The sequence below is a fragment of the Oryza sativa genome, chromosome 12, assembly GCF_034140825.1.
Source record: "Oryza sativa Japonica Group chromosome 12, ASM3414082v1".
Taxonomy (NCBI): Eukaryota; Viridiplantae; Streptophyta; class Magnoliopsida; order Poales; family Poaceae; genus Oryza; species Oryza sativa.
The window spans coordinates 17551905-17576437 of NC_089046.1; the positions used below are offsets into that span (position 1 = coordinate 17551905).

At 43.4% G+C, this 24533-nt stretch overlaps 1 protein-coding gene across 1 annotated transcript in view; it reads left to right on the plus strand.

Annotated features, from left to right (window-relative positions):
• Window positions 1-1471: 1471 nt before the first annotated feature.
• LOC136354572 (uncharacterized) overlaps window positions 1472-24533 on the plus strand; it is a gene marked incomplete at its 3' end in the record, with an annotated part of 33586 nt that continues 10524 nt past the window's right edge. The window contains exon 1 of the mRNA XM_066306072.1: window positions 1472-2164. Coding sequence (XP_066162169.1) covers window positions 1472-2164 — 693 coding nt within the window. The remainder of the gene's footprint in view (window positions 2165-24533) is intronic.

Consider the following 24533-nt stretch of genomic DNA (forward strand, 5'->3'; position numbering starts at 1 on the left):
CCCTCGCCGAGCATGCGCACCAACCGCAGCACGCCCAGCCTTGCCGAGCTTGCGCACCAACCGGGACACAGAGGAGGTTGGAGGAGGCGAAGCCGGAGCTGGGCATGTTGTTGCCGTACTCGACGCTGAAGGTCCTGGAGGCACAGGCCACCCAGAAAGAGGGCCTCGAGCTGGAGGTGGGTTGGGTTCTTCGGCGGCGCGGCATGCCTCGTGGACTCGAACTCGGCCACCTTGGCGCGGAACGCCTCCAGGGTGTAGCGCTCCCTGCTCTCCCACACCCGGCGGCTGGTGGCGAGACGTTTCTTGGCGGAGAGACTGACCTGCTGGAGGAGCGTGTTGAAGGTCGTGGTGGGGTCGACGGCACTGGAGGAGGCAGCGGAAGGTGTCATACTCAGGGGGCTGGTGGAGCGGGGGCACAATCTTGCAGATGCCATAGCGGGACGCCTCGGGCTCAATCAAGGATGTACGCGATGGGGTCGATGAACTACACCAGCGTCGGCTCCACTGCCGCCGCCTCTATGTTCTGTGCCACCGCTGCCTCCGCGTCCCTCTTCACTGCCGTCCACGCCGACCGTCCCCGCCCACCGTCGGCGCGCGCAGTCCGCCGCCGTCCTCACACCGCCGTGCGCATGCCGAGAGAAAGAGGAAGAGTGAGAAAGAGAATCAGAGAAGAGAGAGGGGAAGAGGGGAAGTGGGGAAGATGAGTATCATACATGGGTCCCATATTTTTTTAATAAATAAAATGCTGACTGGATTGCTACGCGTACGCCACGTAGGACAAAACCGCTCTGAATTGGGTCGAGGGGGTAATTTGTCCGGTATTGAAAGTTGAGGGTGAACGATGTCTGGTTTTCGGGTTTAGAGGGGTAATTCGGTCGACCGCGATAGTTCAGGAGGTAATTCGAACCTTTTCCTTTAGGTTTTCATTTAAATAAATGCTGAAATGATGTTCGTATTTTTAAAATTATTAATGGAGCTCTGGAAATTCTGAAAAAATTCAAATAATGTGATTAATCATGGAGGATGGTGAAATATGTATTTTAATTAATTACATAATGCTAATCTTTTTCGACTTTTTATTAATTTTCTCGTGTTTTCTTCCCGTTGAAACGCACGGATATTTTTTCTAGTATTTTAATAATATACTAGTTTTAAGTTAAAAATGTTGGCTATACTTTTTAGTAAACTTATTTAATTTATTTTTAAAAATAATTAGAAAAAAATCAAAACGGCTTATAATAATACAAAACAACGGCAGTGTCATTCTTCAAGGCAAACAAAAGAATTATCTACTCAGCGAGTCTGATACTCTGATTCCGATTCCTAATCGGAATATATCCTGAGTCCCTTTTTCTTCTCCGGCTGATCAGCGATCGATCAGTCCTTGTCCGATTGCTACTCCAACTCGATATTTCGACGCCGATATATACGTCGATCGACACCAAAAGCTGCTCATCGACCGATCGACGCCATGGCTGCCATGCAAGTGCAAGGTCATCCCCTCCATCTGGCGGTGGCGGCGGTCTACGTCCGCCTCGTCGTGGACAACCTGACGACGACCGCCTCACCCCGCAGGAGCCACCGCCTCCTCCACCTGCTCCGGCTGCGCCGCCACCACGACTACCGCCGCCTCCGGTTCCCGGGCGCCGTCGCGGCGGCGCTCGACGACCTCGAGGACCTCTACTCCCAGCAGGGGAGGCCGGGCGGCGAGCCGATCACAATGGCGGCGGCGGCGTTCGCGCGCCACGGCATCCGGAGGGAGCGTGCGAGGCACGTGGCGAGGCTCCGGGCGGCCGCGTCGCTGCGGCTGTCCGTCGCCAGCGCCATCCGCGGCCTCGCCGTCAGGTCCACCGCGACGCGGAGGTGCGTCAAGACGGCGCGCGGCCTGATCCGGCAGACGCAACGGCTGCTCCCCGTCGGCGAGCGCGACCTCGACGGCGGCGGCGAGGCGACCACCACCGAGCGCGTGGTGACCGTGGTCGAGTTCCTCGCGACGTTCCAGGGGATGGAGGCGGAGCTGGAGGCCGACATGGAGGCGATGGGCCCCGAGCACGAGCGCCTGCTCCGGCGGCACGACGCCGCCGTGGGCGCGGAGCTTGCCGAGGCGGCGGCGTTGGAGGCTATCCCGGAGCTTCCTCCTGCCACCGAAGAAGAAGTCCAACTCGTCCGTGAAGCTTGTCGCCGCGTTCTAAGTGATCTTGTAGTGCTCATTGGGTTTTTTAAAGCCGTTGCGAACTATCTTCGTGATTAAATTTAGTTGAAGGGACTGAACTATCAAAAATCAGTCGACATCTTATAGCCATCCCGTTAAATTTATGTTCATTTTGGAACTTTTTCAAATGTCAGCCCTTGCAACAATTTTAATTACTTCCTCCGTTTCATATTATAAGACTTTTTAGTACTGCCCATCTAGATTCATTAACATCTATATGAATATGGACAATGTCTAGATTCATTAATATCTATATGAATATGGATAATGCTAGAAAGTCTTATAATAAAAAACGGATGGAGTACATGACAACTTTATTGTTGGTATAAACGTTTTACGTGATACAAATAAACTTTACTTAAACTTTGAAATTTATAAGTAAAAATTAGGGAGAATAGCTAATATGGTCCCTAAAGTTTCGCTCCTGGGTCATTTTAGTCCTTAATCTTTCATATTGTCCAAACAAGTCCTTTAAATTTGTCATGTGGGCTAATATAGTCCTTGGTCCCACCAAAATCGCCACATGGACATGCCATGTCACCTTCCTATGCAAAATCTATATGATTTGTCCAATTTACCCTTACGCATTGGAAAATAAAAAACAAAAGGAAAAAGTTAAAAAAATATATGGTATATGCAAGAGCAAAAATATACCTCAAAATATGTGAAAAAAGAAGTATTTTTTCCTATGATTATGTCTAATTCACCCTTATATTTATTTTTATATGATATACGTAAGGGTAAATTGGACAATTCATTATAGATTTTGCATGAATGATGACATGGCATATCCATATGATGGTTTTGGTGGACCCAAGGACTATTTTAGGCTTTATGATAAAGGTTAAGGATTTCTTTGGACCATTTAAAAGGTTAGGGAGTAAACTGATCCTACAGAGAAACTTTAGGGACTAAAGTAGCTATTCTCTCTAAAAATTACATACAAATTAAATTTATGTAGTTAAGGTCTTATTTCAAACAAATATTTATTTCAAAGAAAACAACCGAACATGCAATAAAAAAAAGAAAGAAAAATTAGATTCAAACAATGTTCTTTGTTGCACTACCAAGCCAAGCAATTATGCAGGTGTTTTATTTGCGCTGGAACCCTTTATTATAACTATGGAGAAAATATTGTTGAACTTATATAGAGGATAAAAAATCTAACTTAATTTTAATCAACCCTTGATTTGTTTGTTACGTACCTTCACGAGGCGATTCAATCACACGAAAGTTGAGTTCCTTGATTTTGTAATTTTTGCTTCTAGCCATATTTATATGGCATGTGTACAAATGGTATATAGGATAATTAGCTAGCGGTAGTATAATATTTACTCGATACAAGAGTTGTGTGAACTTAATCTATCTTTTATTCAAAAGTCAATAAATGGTTTTTGAGATATGCTAAAAAAAATAGAACCCTCGATATACTTTAAAGAAGTACATTCTCCGACTACATATAAGACTTGAACAAACTAAAATGTTTCCCTTCAACAATATAAATGCCCACACTTAGGCTCATGCCACCATCCTAGTTACAACAACATATCATCCAAAAAGAAGTGACAATACTGCCTCCCGTCCAATAGTGTTGGAGCTCATTGTAATTGAAGTGGACCAGAGGCAGACCATCCAAAAAGATGCAACAATACTGCCTCCATCCAAAAGTCTCTTGACATATTTTATTTTCTTATTTTTTTCAAAGGTATAAGGCATATCTGTAGTCCCTATATGCTAAATTAAGTTGTTGATCGAAACCTAATGATACATCTTAGTATTAACTGGATACATGCATGCATATATATAATTTATTGGTTTTGTCATATGGTGGATGAGTTAATTTCTCGTTGGTTTTGGTGACAAAGATATGTATCCTAAACTTTTGGATGGAGTGAGCAGTAAGTTAGCCACGAAAGAAGAACACAATACTGGCATAATGCTAAATGCATTAATTAATTACTACTATGTGTCTAGCACACGGAAAACAATTAATGTAAGTTTATAGCGCATCGCTCTAAACCACAAAACTATGTGTCATTGGTACATAATACCACATATGGATAGGTCTTATGGGTGTCGGCTCGCTTAAAACAAGCATCTATATGGAAATTTGGATCAAATTAATAATCGACACCTATAACCACTTATTGTTGTTGGTTCATAATAAAGATTGGCACTTATATGTGAGTCATTAGAGCTAGCTTTTAAAAACCAATATCATTATGTGAGACATCACAGTGGGTTTTTAAAGAAAACCAGTATTGACAGATCGAACCGAGCTGGTAGGAGGCAGGGGTCGGTTTTATCTTCCACCAAATCCTCTTCTTATTGCTTCCCCCACCCTTTTATCTTCTCGATCCATCCACATCTTCTTCTCTTCTCTTCTTCTCCCGTGCGAGGGTGTGCCCCCCTATCAGGGGTGGGTGGCCTCCGATCTAGGGCGTGCAGCGAGCAGCTTTCCCCACAGCAAGGGCACGGCTTGCACAACACGATGCGTGGCAGACAACCTCCCCATGGTAGCTCGATGTGCTCGAGGCCCTGCTCGTATTCCACTCTAGTCGCCCTGCCTCCTTCCCTCGCCGTGAGCTCTAGGTCATCTAGATATACCTGCCACGAGGTCGGTAGAGGCTAGATCCAGCCGCCACGAGCTCAAGGCGTGGCTAGATCTGGCTAAGGGGGAGTGGTGGTTGGGGGATTCGACAACAGACAACGCACTAGATGACGTGTGGCAGTGGCAACGCTCAACGCACAAGTGGGAGGACTTCATCACGGCAAGCAGTGGCAACGGCGGTGACATTCTCTTCCTAGATATATGTGTTCTTAGATGCTAACTTATACATGTTTGATTACGTAACTTTGTCGTTTGATTATCTTGAAAACCTTTCGATCTCATGGTCTCTATGCTGTTGTTGGATGGATGGTTGATATGTTCTTGAAACCATTCAATAATAGATGTTGACTAATGTATTCTTGGATGTGCGATGCTTTGGGATAATAGGGAGCTACCTTATTCATCTGCTCAAATCAAGCCGAAATAATGAGGATTCATAGAACCTCGGGGTGCCTGTTACTAAATCAACACCTATGTTTTCTCATTAGTTCCGTCTCAATTGTGCCGGTTGAAAAACAAACACCTATGTGGGGGTTTCCGATCGACATCTATAGTGTTCTATTTACAAGTGTGTTTGGGAAGTTTGGTTCCAATTCTTAATCGGAATATACGCTCCATCTGTTTTTTTTTCTCTGATCAATGATCGATCAGGCCTTCTCTGACTGACGATACTTCTACACCATTGTTGAGCACAACTAAATCAAGTTTTCTGCACACGTTAAGCGCAATTAAATTCTCTTTAGGGCAACGGACCACCGCTAGATGGTGTGGTGTTGGTGACTATGCTGGTGCGATGGTTGGTGGTAGAGATGGTGCTACAACTATGGTTCAGGTTTATCGTTTTGAGGATTATATCAGGGTATTGATAAGATCATAATTTTGTTTATTTCGGTCCGAAATTATTTGATTTTTTAACAAAATTTAGTGAAATTTTACAAATATTACCAAATTGACTAAAAAATTAAAATCAAAAATTAAAAATTATGGCCGAAATAATATTGTACGGGGTCCAATAGAAATTTCGGAAGTTTTTAGTCCGAAATTTGAACCCTGGCTACAACCGGTGCAGGAGTTTTAACAGTGGCCTGAGGATGTTCTTCTGCAGCTCGCGGGAACGTCGAGCTATCTACGGCTGCCTGGAGGATCCTCCTGGCATAACGCGCGCGAGAGGATTCATATCCAAATGGCAATAAACAGCCTCCTCTATGTTCGACAAAAATTTCTCTATCACCCAATTCATGTAGGTGACACGTACAGGCCCTATTACTAATTAAGGTGATGGGTCGATGCTTTGCTAACAACATGAATGGATAGAATGAAACACTTACTTAAAGCAAAATTCGAAAAGAAAATAAAATAGAATAGGAACTTCAGATCTTAGAGCATCACTAATAGATTACGTGTAATATCTCTCAAGAAATTTATTTTTGGGTTTCTAAGTGAATACTCCCTCCATTCCAAATTGATCTATATAAAATTATTTTATAGGTACACCAAGACCAAGAAAATCTAATAACTCTCTCATACTATATTTACTATAGCAACAAACTCAATGCATTCACCCTCCCCAATATTTTCTAGCCAACAGCAAATCAAGATATTGCATCGGTTATAAATACTCGTGTGCATGGATGCATGCATCAATGTCCATTTACTTCAATACACAAATAACGAATAGACTCAAATAAATAAAGACAAATATGTAGATCATTTAGGAATAACCTAAAAAAATATATATGTAGATCAATTTAGAATGGAGGGAGTAGGAAGTAAAAAAATTGATCCCTCCAAGAGAAAGACTAAATTTTATCAAAAAAATTAAAAGTGGGCCTTCTGTTAAACTAGCTATAAACACAATTCTTCGTTTTCCTCCATATGATCGGATTAGATCACGCACTCCCCTAGTGCGGCGCTCCTCCCTGACGCGGGAGAGACAGGAGTAGGAGGGGAGCGCTCTCTCTCCCTCAAATCAACAGAACAAGAAATACGTGGATGAGAACTCCACTACAGGGGTTCTGTTGGATCTGATTTTTCACCTAAAACCCCTTAAAATCTGTGTTGGAAAAAATATGGGAGAACTGTTGGTAACGCTCTTATATATAGCCAGTTCTAGCATCACAAAGTTGTTTATTGCATGATCTCTACCAAGCCAGCTCTAGCACAGTAAATATGTGAATGCGTTTGATATTGAAATGTTTCAAATCAAAGTATCAGTTGGAGTACATAACGGGAAGAGAGATTCAAGAAGGTAGAAAACACGTGCACCTCATTTAGTACTCGATCGTACAACCATAACATTTCCACTAGTTTTTAACTGTTTCTTCAAAACAAAATAATATATACCAGCAGAATTTCAATCCACTTCATCCATTCGAAGGCATAGATCGATCAGACTAGGAAAGAAAGAATTATTTGCTTTCAACAAGTGTCATTGCCAGAAAATAGTTAATCTGTTTTGAACTTGTGCATGCAGTTTAATTAGGGAAGAGAAGTACAGATTACACAAATTCTCTGCATCATCCTAGCTAGTCAATCAGTGCAGCCGTATCAACGCTTAATTGATTCAAGTTTCAAGAGAATGACCCCAAATATCCATGAGTTCACTATTCTTCAATTGACAATGTGCTTGATTGACCATCAAAATGGCAAATGGCAAGTACTATCGGTACAAAGATGACCATAATTATCGCTGGCTCAACTCGGGTCAGAGAAATTTGCAATCAAGTTGGTACCGTACGTGACAAAAAGGAAACTGTAGAGTAACCAGATGCTGCCTATAAATAGCATCAGATAATGAAGAACTTTCAAGCCAAGAGTTAGCCAAGAACGTCCATAAAGAAGAGATGGCATCCAGGGTTTCCACTGTCATCTTTCTTGCTGCCATCATTCTCCCATTCTTGTCATTCGCCGAAGCCCAACAACCTCAAACTCCTCCAAGAAGAAATCCACCACGTGCACCGCCATCACCAAGGAGAGCACCGTCACCATCGGTGACTGCAGAACCAACACCGGCACCGGTCATAGCACCATCACCACCACCAGTTGTAGCACCTAGCCAGCCGCTAGTCGTAGCACCCACACAGCCACCAACACCATCTGGTGGTAGTCAATGCCTAAGAGAAAATGTAATTGCACTTAATGTATGCGGACAACTTGATTTGTCCACGTTGCTCAACAACCCGACTAAGGCTATGCAAGACTGTTGTCCACCAATCAACAATCTCTCAAGCACCATTGCCGCAGGTTGTCTATGTGAGGCTGTGAAGATTAACCTCGGTGTCACCGCCGATGTCCTCTTCCTTAAGGCAGTGCTCCGCGTGTGTGGCAAGGCTGAGCTCGGCAACCTCGGCTGCTTCCTCTGAGCTTTCATGAACATCTTCTGCTATTCTATTAGTATATTAATATGAAAGAAAGCAAGGCAACAAATAAGTAATACCTGAGCTATGCACAGAGCTAGAGCTCTATGAGATGTTACTGATAGAATAAATAAAGTTGTCATTTTATAAATGTGCCTGCATGATGCATGCCTAGTTGTATGTGCTACTGCAAGATGTTGCATGTACTAATATACAAAATAATTCGATCTGAGTGTTACATGGAAGTCATAATTTTATAATTTTCCTAGTATGCTCCATTGCATTATTGTTAATTCATGACTTATACCACACTGTTTTTAGTCAGCATGTCTCTACTCTTTCTATACCTATACCAATTAGGTACAGCGGGGAAGCTCACGTTACTCAAAAATATGAAACACTTAATTAGCTGAATAGTAAAATCTAAATCCCATGACACAATACTTATCTCAGTTTCTCGCTGCCGAATCCCATGCCTTGCAAATTCAGTGCAAAGTAAAAGTAAGGTTTTTTCTTTTTTAATTGGATTACTGATATTAAGTTAATTACCCATTGTTTATTAACAAATGGATTGGGTAGGACATGAGGCTACACTAAATACATGGTTTTCTTGAGCCTAATTTGATTGCATAGTTTGAGAGACAATCCATCAGTGAACATTTCATTTAGAGTATGTGCAAGGCTCGACATAGCCTAGTGTGAATATTATTGGATGGCTAAATATAATTGTCTAATAATTATTTTGATAAATGCGATGTATCATGAATAGACGGTTGTCTACAATATGTAGGAAGGGGGCCAAGGGAATGGTGAAGGTGTAGGGGATTTGCTTTTTTCTATATAAGTAGATCAAATGGTGGAAAATAATGTACCGGTTCAAATGATAAGGGATTGCAAGATGTTTTTCTATTTTTTTTATTTTTTTATGATTTTCTCTAATTTATTAGAATGCCACGTGATGGCTTATGAGTGTTTGTATGGATAACGCGTGGCCGCTTTATATTAAAAAGAAGCCATCATTTAAAATCGATTACATGTTATATAAAATATAGTTTAAAGCACTTACATGCATGAATGATTATTAGCTTTATTTCGATTATTTGAACATATTAATTCAAAAAATAAAATCTCGAACTAAGCGGATTGTTTTCTCTAAGTAAAGGCACCATATTTTTCTATAGAATAGCATAAACTCTGAGGTAGTTCTTTTTTTCCTTATAAATTGTATATCTAATTTAGCAATGTATGTTTGCAAAAACAATGTATGATGATGCAACCTGTCCCGTGTTTGTTGAACTATTTCGTATTTTTTGTGGCATTTCTGATGACATGTATGTAAAAGGGCATTAGTGTTTGTCCCTCCAGATATATTTTTATGTAGTGGCTTCAGCAGTTCAGTTATTCATATTTTCTTATGTACGGAATATATAATTTAGTTATGCATGTTTGTAAAACAATTTATGATGGTGCAATGTATGTTGTTAAATTATTTCATCGTTGTTATTGTCATTTTTTAATGATTAGTTTTACATTCAAGATTATTTTATAAAAAATGAATATATATATATTATTTTATCTTGAATTGTTTTAGATAATAAAAATCGATTAAACATGATGTAAAGTGCGCTTAAATCACCTCGTGTCATGTTTTCAATGTTAAAAAAAATTCAAAGAAAACAAGAAACATACTCCCTCTGTCCAAAAAAATCCAACTTCTGGAGTTTGAATTTTGTCCCACAAAAACCAACTTCTACCATGCTATCTATCCTCGGCACATAAAACGAGAAGTTTTCTCCCTTAAATACCCTTTATCTACCCATCAACATTACTATGGGCTTTTTATAGGACAAAGGGTGTACCATTCTCCACTTAAATAATGAACCCGTTATTTTAAACATTAGATCTATTCCAGAAAATCATAAACTGCTGCATGACATGTCTTATATTAAAATAAAATCTGAGAAATCTGAGGAAAAAACAAATCATTGGTTTTCACTTTGATCGTTCGAAATTTTTTTTTAAAAAAAAAACAAACTCCCCACCACCCACCCCTCCCGTTGTATACACACACAACCTTGTCCACCCTCCACCCCCTACCATCTCTATGCTATTTATGTCTCTTTGGTCCCTCCCTCCTTATTTTTAGCTAGCAAACTAAAAGAAACAATCAATAAATGTGTGTAATTTTAAGCTACATGTATGATTTCTAATCTAACTATTGCTTTATTTGTAATTAAACCAATAATATAACATCCATATAATCTAAGATCCCATAAGAAATAATAAAAGCTATGAAGTTATAGTTGTTTGAAATTTGTTATAAACATTATCTCCACTATTATAAAAATTAAAGATATTTCCGCTCAAAATTTTGATGTCACCTTATTTCGGTATGATGTAGGTTTCATCCGTCCTCTCCGAGATTTAAATAAAAGGTCCCACGCAATCCATCGTCCCCTTTTTGCTGCAGATGAAATTTTCTTCCCAAGTATTAGTCAGACCAAGACAAGTGAACCCGAATCGAACTCCCACATGACGTCTCATCTGATCCGCTCTGCAACCGAAAACAAAAGCCGGAAGAGGAGAGCAGCCGCTGGACCTAGACCACACATCGACAATTCCCTCCTCGTCGCCTTCCTGCTTGCTGCCTCATCCCCAATTGATCTTTCTTCCAAAAACACCAAAAACAGAATCCTCCATGTACGGGAACACATGATGCTACCTCATTCCTATCCATTATCAAATCAGATTGATCAGTCCCATGCCAGACATCATTCTGGTTCTACATAGGGAATCCATGTTCCGACCAAGACAGGCATCTTCTGTGGATATCCATATCATCATTTAGTTCACAACTCTCGGGAACGTGTCTTTTTTTCAAGATTTTCTTGTTAATCTCACATCATAAACCAACACCCATCTGACCATCTTGTGCGCTCTCTCCGTGGTCAAGCTCCAGGAGGAAGCAGAGCAGTATGGCACTGTGTAATTGTGACGAGGACTCCCTGGCCGGTTGTCGAAACATGAATTCGGCAATAATAAAACGGGGTAGCGCACAAGACCTAAAGTGGATGGATGCAGAGACAAAGGATTTAGACAGGTTCAGGCCCTCTCAATGAGAGGTAATACCCTACTCCTGTTTGGGGATTTGAATCCGCCGGGTGTAGTATAGATCTGACGATCAGGTTGTCTCATGCCCCCTAGAGGGCCTCCTGCCCACCTTATATAGGGTGGGGGGCAGGATTACAAGATAGAAACCTTAACCAATACGGTATCGGTTTCCTAAATCTACTTTACAATATTATCAAACCAGAACTTTAGGCTGTTCCGTAATATATAAGGAAACGTAATACCCGAGTCATGATCTGTTACATATTCCATATATATATGTTATCCCCTATTACTAGTCGGATAACCATGCCGCATGGGTATGGGGTACCCATAATATCCACAGTAGCCCCTGAGACCTTCGCAGTCGAAAAGATAATCTTCTCTCGAACCAGATTACTCCAAAGCCGAGTGCTTCAATCATCTTTGTCATGGTCTCCCGAGTACTTTTACCAAATCTGAAGACTGTGGAGGGCTGGAAAATAAAGTCAGGTGCACCGACTAGATGCACCTAATAGGTGTAGCCCCCGACAATATGGTTAATTGAATAAACCAAGCATATAGTCAAGGAATAAATAATCCAACCAACCGAGTGGTTTTGATAATCGTAATCAACCAAGTGACTTGATATCAATATATAGCATATGCGGTATGAATCCTCCAAATAACATGATCCGAGTGATATACCAACTGCTTTGTAAAATATGATGAGTGATATAGCAAAATAGCTATAAAGAAACTTGTATATTGTGAATAAAGAAATTTCCAAAGTATTGGGCATACGCCATGCGCACACTGCTTTAACAGATGTGCTTAAGTCTCTAGAAGACACATGGTTTCACCACACCTGGAAATATATGGCATATGTGGTGTAAAATCCGAGTAAATAAACTCATAAAGGATTTACCAACCGCCTAGAAAATGACCACAATATATAATCAGCCTAAGCCATAATATTGGTCAATAAAAATGCACACTTACGTGGCGAAAAGCAACGATATTGTATCCAATCAGTTGCTTAAAAACCCAAACAGCACCATGACTATATTAAAAAGTCAGCGGGGCAGCTATATAAAGCTTTACTGTTTGACACCTTTTAAGATGCATTGTACCAACTCCTAAAAAGTTGAGTAACTGCGGTATAAAAGGATTTTAAGGTATTGGGCACTTGATCACGCGCACTTTGGCCTAAGCAAAAAGTGCCTAAGTCCCTAAAAAAACGTGACAGGCCACACCTGAAAATATGGGCTGCAGACATATTAGGCCTAGGCCAAAACATATGCCCTCGACACCCTTTAAAGGATGACGCATATAACATGCTCCCGAGTAATAAATCTTCCGGGTAATATAGACCAAGCGTAGCTCATATGAATAGCTTCTGATCTGAGTGATTATCCCTTATGGGATACTCCAAAATAGATGTAACAATTGAATCCCGACTGGCGCAAGTATTCGGTTGATAGCCCTTACGGGGAATAATAATTGGTCCAGTCTTTGAGCATAGAAAATAGACTCATGACAATGAATCCATGTGGAATGTATCCGGAACAAGTCCAAATTGGAGATATAATCCTCACGCTTGAGTTGATGAGCCCCTGAGCATATAGCTTGTCCTTCTGTCATAGTCAAAATTGTCTATTGGCAATAGCTGACGCAGTCGGCATGGAGATGAAATGACCAACATGAAGACGAAATTGCTCATCAGAAGTAACGGAAGATGTCAGTGGTAGTAAAAACAGTGACACCAATCAAAGGTAATGAAGTTGCATAACCATGGAGGCGAAGAAACCAGTCAGCGACAGACAGATCAACTAACAATGAAGATCAAAGGCGATGACGAAATCCATCAATCATGAAGATGAAGAAAATAGTTGACGACGACAAACGCAACCGACATGATGAAGATAACGATGTCGGTGATCCAGTCAATAGCAGTGTAGCAACCAATGATAATGACAAAGACGCTCATCAACATTTGCATAGTAGGTCAACCGTGAAGGTGAAATAATAAGTCGGTGAAGACATAATCATCCATTAGCAACAACGGAGATGTCAGGGCCGATGAAGCAAAGGTGCTGGTGATGATGTCAGTGACAATAATCCATCAAATTAATGTTATAGCTGTTGTAGATGCTTCACTTGGAGGAGAGTTGATGTTGTTGCCCAACTCGTCTAAACCGAAATATTTGAAGTTGTTGAAGTAGAATGTCTGCTCCGAAGCAAAGATGAAGATAATGACTCCTGGAGTTGACTCGTGGGTTGATGAATTGATTTCTTCAGCTTGACATAAAATTTGTCAAATTTTGAGCCTTGTATTTGTGTAGCCCCCGACTCTTTGATTAGTTGGGAAACAACTGAACATAGAGTCGAGAACTATAGCCTCTTGTCGTCGAATAATTATTGCTTGATTGAAGATATGTGTTGAAGATGTCCAAGTAGAAATCATGAATGTTGGAGAGCCACTTGTTGTAGTAAAATAACACGGCATCGCATGCCGAGATGTTGAGATTCACAACAACGTCATGGTTGGTGATGTAGCAAAACTTGTGAAGTAGCAGCAATAGAGTTTGCTGGTACCGAAGATAATAAAGATGAAGTCGCTCCACCATGATGACAAAGTTGTGTTGCCGTGATGAAGTGAACACGAGTCGGCGGTACGAGGCGGTAGTGAAGACGCGCAGTTGTGAAGATAAAAGCACTAGTCGGCGGCGGCATAACCAGTCGGCAACGGAAGACGATGATGTCCATCAGTAGTGGTAGCTGTCTAAACCAGACGTAGAGGTGAGGGCACTAGTCAGCAGCAGATGTAGACAGCTTGCGTTGAAGATGATGATGCTTATTAGCGGTGATGGTGATGTAGCCAGCCGTGAAGAAGATAGCATCAGTTGGCGTCATAACAGGCCAGCCGTGCAGGCGGTGACACCAGTCGGCGGCGGACGAGGCAGCCGGTCGGTGAAAGCGTAGACGCCCAACAACGGCAGCATAATAGGCCAGCCGTGCAGGCGGAAACACCAGTCGGCGGCGGACGAGGCGGCCGGTCGGCGAAGACGTAGACGCCCAACAACAGCGGCATAATAGGCCAGCCGTGCAGGCGGAAACACCAGTCGGCGGCGGTCGAGGCGGCCGGTCGGTGAAGACGTAGACGCCCAACAACGGCGGCATAATAAGTCAGCCGTGCAGGCGGTGACACCAGTCGGCGGCGGACGAGGCAGCCGGTCGGTGAAGACGTAGACGCCCAACAACAGCGGCATAATAGGCCAGCCGTGCAGGCGGAAACACCAGTCGGCGGCGGCGAAGGTAAGCCGGTCGGTGAAGACGTAGACGCCCAACAACGGCGGCATAATAAGTCAGCCGTGCAGGCGGAAGCACCAGTCGGCGGCGGACGAGGCGGCCGGTCGGTGAAGACGTAGACGCCCAACAACGGCGGCATAATAGGCCAGCCGTGCAGGCGGAAACACCAGTCGGCGGCGGTCGAGGCGGCCGGTCGGTGAAGACGTAGACGCCCAACAACAGCGGCATAATAGGCCAGCCGTGCAGGCGGAAACACCAGTCGGCGGCGGTCGAGGCGGCCGGTCGGTGAAGACGTAGACGCCCAACAACGGCGGCATAATAAGTCAGCCGTGCAGGCGGTGACACCAGTCGGCGGCGGACGAGGCAGCCGGTCGGTGAAGACGTAGACGCCCAACAACAGCGGCATAATAGGCCAGCCGTGCAGGCGGAAACACCAGTCGGCGGCGGCGAAGGCAAGCCGGTCGGTGAAGACGTAGACGCCCAACAACGGCGGCATAATAAGTCAGCCGTGCAGGCGGAAGCACCAGTCGGCGGCGGACGAGGCGGCCGGTCGGTGAAGACGTAGACGCCCAACAACGGCGGCATAATAGGCCAGCCGTGCAGGCGGAAACACCAGTCGGCGGCGGTCGAGGCGGCCGGTCGGTGAAGACGTAGACGCCCAACAACGGCGGCATAATACGTCAGCCGTGCAGGCGGAAGCACCAGTCGGCGGCGGACGAGGCGGCCGGTCGGTGAAGACGTAGACGCCCAACAACAGCGGCATAATAGGCCAGCCGTGCAGGCGGAAACACCAGTCGGCGGCGGTCGAGGCGGCCGGTCGGTGAAGACGTAGACGCCCAACAACAGCGGCATAATAGGCCAGCCGTGCAGGCGGAAACACCAGTCGGCGGCGGCGAAGGCAAGCCGGTGGTGATGTTCTGACTGATCCATTCCTGGAGCGTAAGAGATAAGCTTAAAGCCATGAATCCCTTTTATGCATATCTGGATCTGGATCCTGCAGAACAAACATATAGGATGAGTAGTATCTGATATAAATATAATACTCGAGAAAAAATCAAGTATTTTAAAATATTTATAAATATGTATTTCTCCTCTTGTCAATTTTGATTTCCCCGAGCAGATGACTCTGTACGTTTAAACACTCTGCCCGACTAGTCATAACCACCAAGCATCGGGAGTCGGCCTAGGCACTTCCCAAACATGCATATGAGTGATATGAGTTCGTCATTAATGGAACAAAGTTTCACGGATTAGAATTTACTACTCAGGTACTTTTGCAATTATTAAGAGCAGAAAATAAATTTATCTCATCTCTATGCTTTTGATTTATTCCGAATAATACTTAGCACCTTGCGTTACTCGGTCCATCCAACGAGCCCCCGGGTGCTAGGAATCGGCCCAAAGGCAACCATCCATTGGCAAACCAAACGGAAAGCATAGGAAGATAGAACTCCATAACTCGATAGGTACTTTTGTACTCAGATTATGTCGCAAGCAATCAAGATAAATATTATGAAAATTGTTTAAAAAATACGATATAACTTCTATAGCCCCCGACTCACTAGTCAACGGCGAACCAGTTGATGTAGTGAGGCAAAGGAAAAGACAAAATATCATATAAAGAATAAAATAAATGATGACTTAGCTTTGTCGTATTCCCTCGATGACAGCAGAAGTAGCCGATGTGGGAATAAAGTCGTCCATCAATAACAATGAAGACACCAGTCGGCGGCGACGAAGGCGGTCGACGGTGAAAGCGAAGATGCCCACTAATGGCGGCATAATAGGCCAGCCGTGTAAGCGGAAACACCAGTCGACGGCAACGAAGGTGAGCCAACGGTGAAGATGTAGACATCCAACAACGGCGGCATAATAGGCCAGCCGTGCAGGCGGAGGCACCACTCGGCGGCGACGGAGGCGGGCCGGCGGTGAAGTCGTAGACGCCCAACAGCGGTGGCATAATAGGCCAGCCGTGTAGGCGGAGACACCACTCGGCGGCAACGGAGGCAAGCCGGCGGTGAAGTCGTAGACGCCCAACAGCGGCGGCATAATAGGCCAGCCGTGTAGGCGGAGGCACCACTCGGCGGCAACGGAGGCAAGCCGGCGGTGAAGTCGTAGACGCCCAACAGCGGCGGCATAATAGGCCAGCCGTGTAGGCGGAGACACCACTCGGCGGCAACGGAGGCAAGCCGGCGGTGAAGTCGTAGACGCCCAACAGCGGCGGCATAATAGGCCAGCCGTGTAGGCGGAGGCACCACTCGGCGGCAACGGAGGCAAGCCGGCGGTGAAGTCGTAGACGCCCAACAACGGCGGCATAATAGGCCAGCCGTGCAGGCGGAAACACCAGTCGGCGGCGGCGAAGGCAAGCCGGTCGGTCAAGACGTAGACGCCCAACAACGGCGGCATAATAGGCCAGCCGTGCAGGCGGAAACACCAGTCGGCGGCGGCGAAGGCAAGCCGGTCGGTGAAGACGTAGACGCCCAACAACGGCGGCATAATAGGCCAGCCGTGCAGGCGGAAACACCAGTCGGCGGCGGTCGAGGCGAGCCGGTGGTGGTGTTCTGACTGATCCATTCCTGGAGCGTAGGAGATAAGCTTAAAGCCATGAATTCCTTTTATGCATATCTGGATCTGGATCCTGCCGTTGTTGTTATCAGCAATGGCGGTGGCGAAGACAAGCCGGCAAAGTGGACTCGCGGCCGATCGACCGGAAAGCTGAGACGCCTCGACTCCATGACCAGCATTAATCGCCTCAATAGTGCCGCGTAATTATATGCGAACAACAACAAAAAATAACAAGAGATTAATCTGAGATTAAAAATCAATATGATAAATAATGATAAAACTAGGCGTCCGGCGCTGGACGAGTAGTTAGCGTGAGCAGATATAAAAAATTGCTCAATGGAAAATATTACATAAAAAGGAAAATAAAGACACTTAGCTTTGTTCTCAGTGTCCTCCTCCGTATATGTGTTAATGGATGGACATGGGATCATATCGGCAGCTTGTGACAGACATGCACTGTATGTGGAACAAGCTGGATTATACCGAATTGAAAACCATCTGTATGTGCAGTATGGCTTGTGCTTGCATGCTGCGTGCTATGCGTGCGTGAGTCCGCCAGCCATCTGGGCAAGACCCAACAGATGCCGACTGCTTGCATCAATATAATGGCAATGTGTAGTGGCAGTCGGACATGCAAATCCAGTCACGAGTCGGTGCTGATGGCTGAGTTGCTTTAATTAGTCATGGTTGATCAGATCCCAAGTCGGAGAAGATTTTGGAAATAATCGTCGCGACGGTCGCGTGGGACTTGGCTTGATAGTGATCAGGTTCCTCCGATGGCAGGGCATGTATTTAATGGATGATCTTGAACCGGTGATGTCGAAAACTAAATCGTCGAACTCCCAGAGATTGATCTTAGATGGCAGGGCATGCAACGACGCAAACCTTCGGGCGTGTTCATGCAACATCTCGACTGATATTTCTTTTTTAAGATTGATCTGACCACAGGATGGTGTCGACGAACATGGCGATGACCGGATGAGAACGAAGCCATCTTGAGCCTTCCCGACTGATTTGAATCTGAGCCAGAGAGAACTTGTTGAAGTTGTCGGCGACGAGGAAGCGAAAACTCCCAAAGCGAAAACGAAGTCGGCGACTCATGAAGTTGATTCCATCGCACTCGTTGATAGGAAACTCGACGCAACCCCTACCTGGCGCGCCAACTGTCGAAACATGAATTCGGCAATAATAAAACGGGGTAGCGCACAAGACCTAAAGTGGATGGATGCAGAGACAAAGGATTTAGACAGGTTCAGGCCCTCTCAATGAGAGGTAATACCCTACTCCTGTTTGGGGATTTGAATCCGCCGGGTGTAGTATAGATCTGACGATCAGGTTGTCTCATGCCCCCTAGAGGGCCTCCTGCCCACCTTATATAGGGTGGGGGGCAGGATTACAAGATAGAAACCTTAACCAATACGGTATCGGTTTCCTAAATCTACTTTACAATATTATCAAACCAGGACTTTAGGCTGTTCCGTAATATATAAGGAAACGTAATACCCGAGTCATGATCTGTTACATATTCCATATATATATGTTATCCCCTATTACTAGTCGGATAACCATGCCGCATGGGTATGGGGTACCCATAATATCCACACCGGTCTCCTCCCACTCCTTCTTCTGTAGGATCGAATCACAATAACTAAGCCAACCAGAGGGGGTGAATGGTTGGTATACCTAAAAACCGAAAACTTTTAGTGAAAATAAAAGTTACCCTCGAAATCGACGGAGATCGGTCTGACCGAGATTGATCTGGATCGAAGCGTAGCCGCCGGTCTGACCGGTGTTGAATCTCTGGTCTGACCGCCGAAATCACCTGCCGCGCCTGCTGCCGTCGCTGGTCTGACCGCCCGTATGCCACCGGTCTGACCGCCGCTTGCCGCCGGTCTGACCGCCTGTATATCGCCGGTTAGACCGTCGAAACCCGGTGAAACACAAATCGAAGAACTCTTAAAGTAGATGACGACTTTATTGATTCTCTCTGTGTTTACAAAGTGCACCAACAGCACTCCTTATAAAATTTCGACTAAACTCGAAACCCTAACTCAAAACTCAACTCAATTGCTCTCCAAAAACGATACCGGAAAGCCTCACGCTCTCCCTCTATTTATACCCGAGGTAGGCAGCCTAAAGCCACGAACCAAACTCATACTAAGAGTCCTAAACACCTTAGGAAACCCTCTAGTACAAGAAAGAAACTTTACATAACCAATCGTACCAAATTTGGACTCCTTCCAAATTCGACTCCGCATCCCATACACATACAATACCTCCATCGTATGCCATATAGAATCTCCATCAACCACGTGCATCAACTCTAGCCTAGGTATCTCGCATGATCTCTGACCACCACGGACGTCGTCTTGTCCCCAAGCCGACTCCCGGTCCATCACCGCAAATACTCTCCCGAGGCATCGAGTCACCTACACATTAAATAAACAAAGAAACCATATTCCGAGACCAAGCTTTCTCCAACTTGACTCATTAGTAGCAAACAACAGTATTATATACGTAAGGTATCCATCTAGAAGTCATAATCACGAAATAATCACGGATATCCAAACAAACAACCCGAAACCGAAACTGACACAGAGTCAGCCGGTCAGACCGCGGGCTGCGCCGGTCCGACCGCTCGATCACCGCCGGTCTGACCGGCATACACAGTCCAGTTTGACCGGTCACATAAAATGATAGAATCCTGCGATCACCTGTGAATTCAATCATCTCCAAAACCACTTCATGAATAAATTCCAAATAACAAAACCAATAATCTCCGATGCCCAATTGTTCATCACAGAATAATAATCAAAAACACCTTTGATTTTACAATCTCCTCCTTGATGAACACATTGGCAAACCCATCAAAAATGTTTTGGTGTTCGGAAAAATAAAAACAAAAGTGGTAAAAAGCACACTTCGTACAAACGTATACATCGTGCTCGAAAAATCCAAAAGAAAACTTCTCCCCCTTTTCAAAAGAAAGAAATTCTCAATTGAACCAAAAACATGCTCTTCTCAACAACTCTCCTAAAATTCACCTTGCTTCTCCAACAATCCAAAAATTTTCATATTACTTATCCCCCTTTTGACAATGATTTCATCATGCATAGAAATTATGTTCATTAATGTTCAAGAGCTTAGCATATATATAGCATATCAAGTCATGTGTTGCAATAAAAAGAAGATGAACCCATCTATAATATAACATGCATGCATTAAAGTATAACCATGAATCAAAGATTTTACAATTAAGCTTGAATCAACAATCAAAATTCATGATTTCATACGATTTATAATAAACACTAAACACATATACTTATTGCATTTATCACTCTTTCTCAAATAAACTTTAGCACAAAATAACCAAGAGAAAAATTTTTTTCAACTTTTTCTTTTCTTGAGCCTTTTTGCTCATATTTTTCTCTTTTATTCCGGGTACGTCCCTGTCGTCAAGTCTGTTTCTAGGGATTCGGCACCCATTATTTTGCTCACATCGAATACGTCATTGTCGTCAAGACTGTTTCCAAGGATTCGGTATTCATTTTTTCATATTTTTTATTCTCTTTTCACAATAAGCAATTAAAGCTATTTGAGGAATAACAAGTCAATAAAGCATATATATAAAGCATTTATAGATCAAACCATATGCTAGCATGAACATTGCATATTTGCTTAATTCAAGTATAGAATTTAAGTGTCATGCATCATCTCCCTTAAAAGCAAAATCTAAATCTCATGAAAAGACTAGAATACATACAAGCTATGCTAGAGACAAATAAACCTTCAAAGTATTGCTAGCATGCACAAGAAAATACCATATGTATAAACAAATATCTCTTTTCTCAATTTTTCATTGTCATATTATTACTTGATAAAACCATGAGGTACAAACTCCCCCTCAAACCATGCCAAAAGGATGAATTATTCCCAATTCATCACGAAGAAAAGCAAAACGATTTAAATCCAAAGGTTTAGTGAAAATATCAGCAAGTTGCAACTTTATGTCCAAAAATTGCAATTCAACATCTCCCTTCTCAACATGATCCCTCAAAAAGTGAAAGCGAATATCAATGCGCTATGTGCGTGAGTGTCGAACAGGATTCTTAGCAATGTTAATAGCACTAGTATTATCACAAAAGAGAGGCACTTTCTCAAGAGTAAGACCATAATCTTTCAAAGTAGATAAAAGCCAAATAATCTGTGAACAACAACTAGCAGCAACAATATATTCAGATTCAGCAGTTGATTGAGCAACACTAGATTGTTTCCTAGAAGACCATGCAATCAATGATGTACCAAGAAAATGACATGTTCTACTAGTACTTTTCCTATCAATTCTACAACCACCAAAATCAGCATCGGAATATCCACTTAAGCATATAGAAGATGAAGTAGAATACCAAATTCCAAATTCCAAACTCAAGTGTATGATTCAAATACCTCATTATACGCTTGACCGCTTGACGATGTGAAGCACGAGGAGAAGCTTGAAAGCGTGCACACAAACACACAGCAAATTGTATGTCTGGCCTAGAAGCAGTTAGATACAACAAAGATCCAATCATACTTCTATTCTCCTTTTGATCAACAGCTTCACCATCTTCATCAGGATCCAACACAGGTGTAGAACCAATTGGTGTTGAAATTGGCTTGCAATTCTCCATCTTGAACCGTCTCAAAAGATCCTTCGTATACTTTGTTTGATGCACAAAAGTACCTTGAGGTGTTTGCTTAATTTGCAATCCCAAAATGTACGATAACTCAACCATCATGCTCATCTCAAATTCCCTGGGCATAGTTTCAGCAAAATCTACAACCAACGCGTGAGTCGAACAACCAAAGATAATATCATCCACATAAATCTGAACGAACAGTTGATTATCACCATGCTTAAGAACAAAAAGCATTTTGTCAACCTTTCCCATTGTAAAACCTTTCGTAAGAAAAAAGTTCTTAAGCCTATCATACCATGCCCTAGGAGCTTCTTTCAAACCATACAAAGCTTTAGACAATTTAAAAACATGGTTGGGAAAATCAGGATTTTCAAAACCTGGTGGTTGTTTGACATAAACTTTCTCCTGTATAAAACCATTTAGAAAAGCACTTTTCACATCCATTTGATACAATTTAAAACCTTTTGAAGCAGCAAAAGACAACAAAAGTCTAATTGCCTCAACTCTAGCAACAGGAGCAAAAGTTTCATCAAAATCCAAACCCTCCACCTGGGTAAAACCTTGAGCAACAAGTCTAGCTTTATTTCTCACAATCAAACCATCCTCATTTTGTTTATTTTTGAAAACCCACTTGGTTCCAATAATATTAAGTCCAGAAGGTGGTTCAACTAAAGTCCAAACTTTGTTTCTCTCAAAATTTTCAAGTTCTTCATGCATGGCGATAATCCACGATTCATCAGTTAATGCATGTGGCACATCTTTGGGTTCAAAAGAAGCAACAAATGCAGAATTTGCACAAACATCATGAGTCGTTACCTTAGACCTTATTGTCCGCTCACCTATATTACCAATAATTTGTTCCGGCGGATGTCGTCGTTGAATGTGTAAAGGAGCAACAACTTCTGAAGTTGATCCACGTTCTGTATCAGTACTAGTTGAAGTTGAATTCTCTGGAGGACCATCTCGATCAGCATCAACAGTACCCGAACCCGATGACCCTAGCCGGTCTGACCGCTCCTCATGAGCCGGTCTGACCGCTCCTCATGAGCCGGTCTGACCGGAGGTGTGCCGGCGGTCTGACCGGCCTGGCGCCCGGTTTGACCGGCCGAGCCGACCTCGTCATCGTTGTTGTCGTCGCTCTTGTCTTCAAAAATACGACCATCCTCCCTCTGAACCTGTGACAATGTACCTGCAATATCGGATTTAGTACCTGGACTAGCCTCATCAAAAGAAACTTCGCAAGTCTCAACGATTTTGTTAGTCTCCAAAATAAGTACACGGTAACCACGAGTATGAGCAGGGTAACCAAGAAACAATACATCGGTAGAACGTGCCTCAAACTTATCCAAATTTCCAGATTTCAAGACAAAGCATTTGCAACCAAAAACACGCAAATGTGAAACTTTGGGTTTATGTCCAAACCGAAGTTCATAAGAAGTTTTTCCAAGTTTAGATCTCAAGAAAACTCGATTTGAAATATAACAAGCAGTGTTAATCGCCTCAGCCCAAAATTTTCTAGGAGTTTTATACTCATCTAGCCATCTCAACCAAAACACGATTTTTCCTTTCAACAACACCGTTTTGTTGTGGAACACGAGGAGAAGAAAATTCATGTTCAAGACCTCTTTCATTGCAAAACTGTTCAAAAGAAGCATTTTTAAACTCACCACCATTATCACTTCGAATTCTTTTCAAAGAACCAGGAAATTCAAGATCCAATCGAAGAAACAAACCACGAAAGTGTTGAAAAGCTTCGTCCTTAGTTGCCATAAAGAAAACCCAAGAATATCGAGAAAAATCATCAACAATAACCAACACATACCACTTACCTCCAACAGATTGCATGTCGCGACCGGGAAAATTGCCTTTTTCCGAACGCTAGTGTATTAATCCCCGTCCCAGGAAAAGCCGGGGTACACCATACAAACATGATATAAAAGACACATCTTTATTATATCGATAATATTTACATTATTACAAAGGCACTTAAGGCCTGACAATCAAAAATAAACAGCAGCGGACTAGCGGGCCTACGGCTCCATCTTCACAGGCGCTCAACTGGGGTATAAGCCAAGACTCCACCTAAGACTTCTTCTCCAAAGCTTCTCTTACTGAAGGGGGGAGAAAGATAGAGCAAGAATGAGTACAACCACAGTACTCAGCAAGCCACACCGGCGGATGCACGATTAATGCAAGGGGGTACAAGGGGTAATGATATAGGGGTTAAGTTTTGCAGTAAACAGCATTTAAAAGTCACTTAGTTGCCCAAAGCCATTTTATAAAGACGATCCTAGAGCTACACAGTATTATTAATCAAGGCCGTGAACCCACACGAACCTGCCTTAACCCAAGGCCTACGATGATTCAGACCGAACTGGCAACCCGACCCTGGGTCCCAGCTCGTCCCAAGCCAACCCAGGCCAACCATTCCACATTTTAGTTCTTAAGCAAATTTTAAGAATTAAAACACTGACTTGGGTACATTGCTCGGCTTGCCCATAACCGAGGGCGCGGCTATTCGAATAGATTATACTCTGATCAGAGGTGTACATCTTTACCCACAAGACACATCTTCCTCACGTGTAACCACGTGCCACATACCACCACGGTATACGGACGGAAGACGTGACATAGTTCCCAACCCATCCTAGCCATAAACAAGAGTACCGACCCAATCCTACCTACGGCCGGAACCCCCGGGACAGGCAGGC